At 35.6% G+C, this 4329-nt stretch overlaps 1 protein-coding gene across 1 annotated transcript in view; it reads left to right on the top strand.

The window, feature by feature from the left end:
• LOC132184018 (laccase-14-like) overlaps positions 1–4070 on the top strand; it is a 9598-nt gene extending 5528 nt beyond the window's left edge. The window contains exons 5-7 of the mRNA XM_059597499.1: positions 2569–3160; positions 3403–3761; positions 3883–4070. Of these exons, the coding sequence (XP_059453482.1) occupies positions 2569–3160; positions 3403–3761; positions 3883–4070 (1139 nt within the window). The remainder of the gene's footprint in view (positions 1–2568; positions 3161–3402; positions 3762–3882) is intronic.
• Positions 4071–4329: the final 259 nt, after the last annotated feature.

Here is a 4329-nt window from a genome sequence, read left to right as displayed (position 1 = left end):
ACAAGCCTATGAGGGTTGCTAGTGGACACACGTTGGTGATGCCAAAAGTGGGTTATGTTATAATGGTGTCAGTTAAGACACAATGAAATGTATAAGAGCCAAAAGTTAAGGGCCGAGAATGAAGAAATTCCCTGAGGATTGCCAACGGTGACACTGGTGCCCAAGAAGAGTGCTTGTAGAGTCTCACATCGCCTGGGTATGGAATATGTTATGATATTTATTTATGAACAGATTGAATTTAAAAAATTTTTTATAGTAACTTGAGTAAGTTATGGTTCAAGTATGATTTGTTTTTAATTTGGGTTGCTCAATTTGAAGATAGGTGGTAATTTATGGGCTTTAATTTCGAGGACGAAATTCTAATAAGGAGGGAAGATTGTAGCACCTCAGATTTTTAAAGTCTTATTTTAGAGATATTAATTTGATGCTATGATTATATTAATATTCATATTAGGCAATGATATTAATTCTTGAGAAATTTATGATATTGTATGAATGGTAATTGGTGAAATAATAGGATAGTAAATGGTAGGTATAAGGATGGTAGAATAAGAAGGTAGAATAGTATAGAGTAGGTAGAATAGTATAGGGTTGGTAGAATAGTATAGGGTTGGTAGAATAGTATAGGGTTGGTGAAATAGTATAGGGTTGGTGAAATAGTAAAATGAGGGTATAATTGTAAATTGACGGTAGAATAGTGTCTGATTTTCTCCTATAAATAGAGCTCTTCTCCTTCAGAATTTTCACCACTCATCTCCTCTCCCATCTCTTGCATATATTCTTCCTTCTTCCGCTTTTTACTCGGTCTTTCTTCTTTCTAAGAGTGTTTACTCAGAACAGAGAGAGAAAGGGCGAGACCAAGCGCTACAAGAAAGAAAGAACACAAGAGAAACCGAGAGTGAGATGGAAATTTAAGACAGAGAGCTAAAGAGGAAGAAAGAGAGTTTAGGCGAGAGAGAGAGAGAGAGAGAGAGAGAAAGTCAGTGAAGGGATTGTTATGGGTATGGACCAACTGCCGCAAAACGGGTTTCAAGTAATTACCTTTGATGATCCATTCATGTAATCCACTGTAAGTATTCTTACTTACTGAGTATGATATTGATATCCAATAATACGGATTTTTGTAGTTTTATAACTTGTCTAGCATTTTGCTATATATGATTCAACAATGATTTATATTGTCGGAAATCAATTGACTCACTACTTCACAGTTTTTTGTAGTGCTTGCAGGAATGGAAAATCAAGGTAATTATGCAGTTGTGATTAGAGATTCATATTGAGATGTACAGAGATTCCAAGTTGGTTAAGTTTTGTCTAGAGTTTAGACTATCGGATAGATTTGTATAAATGCCTTGTACGACATAGCTTTGGGTATTTTTGTATAAAGAAAAGTATTTTAACAGTGTTTTTTTGTATTGATAATTACAGTTTTTCTGCTATATGAGATTATTTCAGCGTAACATTCGTGTTTATCTACAAGATAAAAGAAGAGAAATATCGGGATGTTACAAAGTCCCTCATTCATTTATTACTATGTGAGACTATTTTTATAAGTGATTATATATATGGAGCTCTAATTCGTCTTGACTTGTCTATTTGGACTGATATAGCAATATGATTAGTGAAGATAAGATTAGTGCTTTTCCTATGCGTTACAAAAAGTATCATATCAAACTTGGTAACACCATGTGACTCTAAGCTAGCACTACATGATACAAGTCTTGAAAAGGACTTCAAGGATTTAGTAATAGAGGAGATTGTGATACCCTAGAAAGTTGGTCTCAAATTGGATGGGTAGATTGCTGACACTTGGTGAGTAAATTATAAAGGTGTTAATGAATACCAAGTCCCACATAAGTTTTCTTATTAAATAAGATTGAACTTTATAAATGATTTTAAATAGCTCCAATTAAAAATTGACTAGTAATTTTAAAGTGATTGTATAGATGTAGCTAGCACTTTCTTAGATCATAACACCATTTGTACTACACCGATCCAGTGAAGAAGAAAAAGTTCAGGGAGAGATAGAGAAAAAAAACAAGTGATCACAACAAGCCGGGGAGAAGCTTTAGCCCATGCATATAAATTCTCTTTTGCAACATGCATGTTTTGTCAAAATGTCTCTGCAATTGTGGATCTTTTACAATATGATCTACCCATCATGCATGTACTGTCCCATGAACGAAGTGATATTGAACACAATGAATTTAATCCGTGGATGAAATATAGGATTATTTTTTCCAAAACAATTATATAGGTGTTGAATTTAAATGAATAATATTAATTATATTAACCTACATCTAATTCATTTTCGATGAACCTGCAGGGTCCTGGTACAGTGGAGATTTAAACATGTTGGTTGATGAGGACCTACAAACTGGTGATGACTTGCCACATTCAATTGCTTACACCATCAACGGTGAACCTGGAGATTTTTGTGCCTGCTCCAATGGTATGTTTGCATATGTTGGATTCCTGAACTCACGGGTGCCCTGTTTGACCATTTTGTTAATTATACAGAAAAAAAAAAAAAATATGCGCGCAACAATATTCTTATAAATGTTGCAGAAACATCATATCGTTGGATGGTTAGCTACGGCAAGACCTATCTTCTTCGTGTAATCAACGCAGTTGTGAGCGCAGAACTCTTCTTTGCAATTGCCCGACACAATCTCACTGTTGTCGGAATGGATGGGCACTATATCAAACCAGTTGTAACTAATTGCCCGGGACAAACAATGGATATTTTACTCACAACAAATCAATCTCTTGGGCACTATTACATGGCTGCTCTACAATTCTGGAGCCAAGATCCCGCTATTCTAAACTTCGATCACGTCAATGCCACAGCGATCCTCCAATACGAAGGCAACTATTCTTTCCAATCATCTCCTTTGTTTCCAAGCACTCTTCCTTTTTACAAGGATTTACAAGCTGTCTTAAGTTTTACAAATCGTATTCGGAGCTTAGCAAGGGAAGACCACCCGGCAAACGTCCCCTTAAACATCACTACCAGAATGTATATTACGCTTTCACTGAACGACATGCCCTGTCGAGACACTACATGTTCAGCGACAGAAGATGGCAAGGTATTCGCTACAAGCGCGAATAACATAAGTTGGGTTAATCCTAGTACTGATGTACTGCTCGCGTACTACAGGTTTTCCCTCTTTCTCTCTTCGACTTTTTCATTAAAAATTGTCTCGTTTTTGCGAAGAACGAAGTATATATGCATTTGCTAAGATATCATGCAATATTATCATCCCATTGTACGTTATTATTTATTAACTAGCTTGATTGACACATAATTTCGAATAGGTTTTCAACACAGATTCTATAGAAACAGAGTATCCTGCTATCATATATGATGAAAATAATATTAAATTGGATCATTTCGTGCAGGAACATTAGTGGGGTTTATACCACAGATTTCCCAGACAACCCCCTTTCTTATTATAACTTTACAAGTGACAACATTCCAGCTAATATTGCATTAACAGAGCAAGGCACTAAGGTGAAAGTGTTGAATTATAACGAAGCAGTTGAGATAGTTTTTCAAGGTACCAATGTGGTGGGAGGTGCGGCAAATCACCCCATGCATTTGCATGGGTATAGCTTCTTTGTGGTTGGAACAAGTTCTGGGAATTTTGACAACAAAACCGACCCAAAAGGATTTAATTTAGTTGATCCACCTGAAGTCAATACCTTTGGAGTTCCTAGGAATGGATGGCTTGCCATCAGATTTCTAGCAAACAATCCTGGTACGTTTAAACTTTTACTGTCATAATTGTTGTCCTTGTCTTTGTTAGTATTATTAATTTAATCAAAACTCGATGATTTCATCTAACTATGTGGTCTTTTTATTGTGAATATATTTGTCAGGTGTGTGGTTTTGGCATTGTCATATGGAGCGACATTTGACTTGGGGGATGGATGCTGCTTTTATAGTTAAAAATGGAGACACCGCTGAAACAAGCATCCGTCAACCCCCTGCTTACCTGCCTCCTTGTAGAGTTCCATTCAGATCTTGGCTCCAAAATAGCGATGGGTCGGATGAAAAAAGAAAATGAATCAACTTTGATTTAAATTTGTTAAGAATATTATGGAAGTGTTATTTACTTTATTAGGTATTATTAGTCTAGTAGGTTTACATTTCCTTAGTCTACTAAGTTTACATTTTCTTAGTTTATTAGGTTACTTGCCTCTCTATAAATAGAGGCATTTGTATTTATTATCAACACAATCATAATAGAAGAGATGCAGTCCTATATGCTTCTGCTCTCTCTCTCTTCTCTCTCTTTCGTCCGCTTCTAATATATTATCTAATAT

This window comes from Corylus avellana, chromosome ca6 (genome assembly GCF_901000735.1).
Source record: "Corylus avellana chromosome ca6, CavTom2PMs-1.0".
NCBI lineage: Eukaryota > Viridiplantae > Streptophyta > Magnoliopsida > Fagales > Betulaceae > Corylus > Corylus avellana.
The sequence above is the reverse complement of the archived record's forward strand: the minus strand, read 5'-3'. Positions and strand labels throughout refer to the sequence as shown.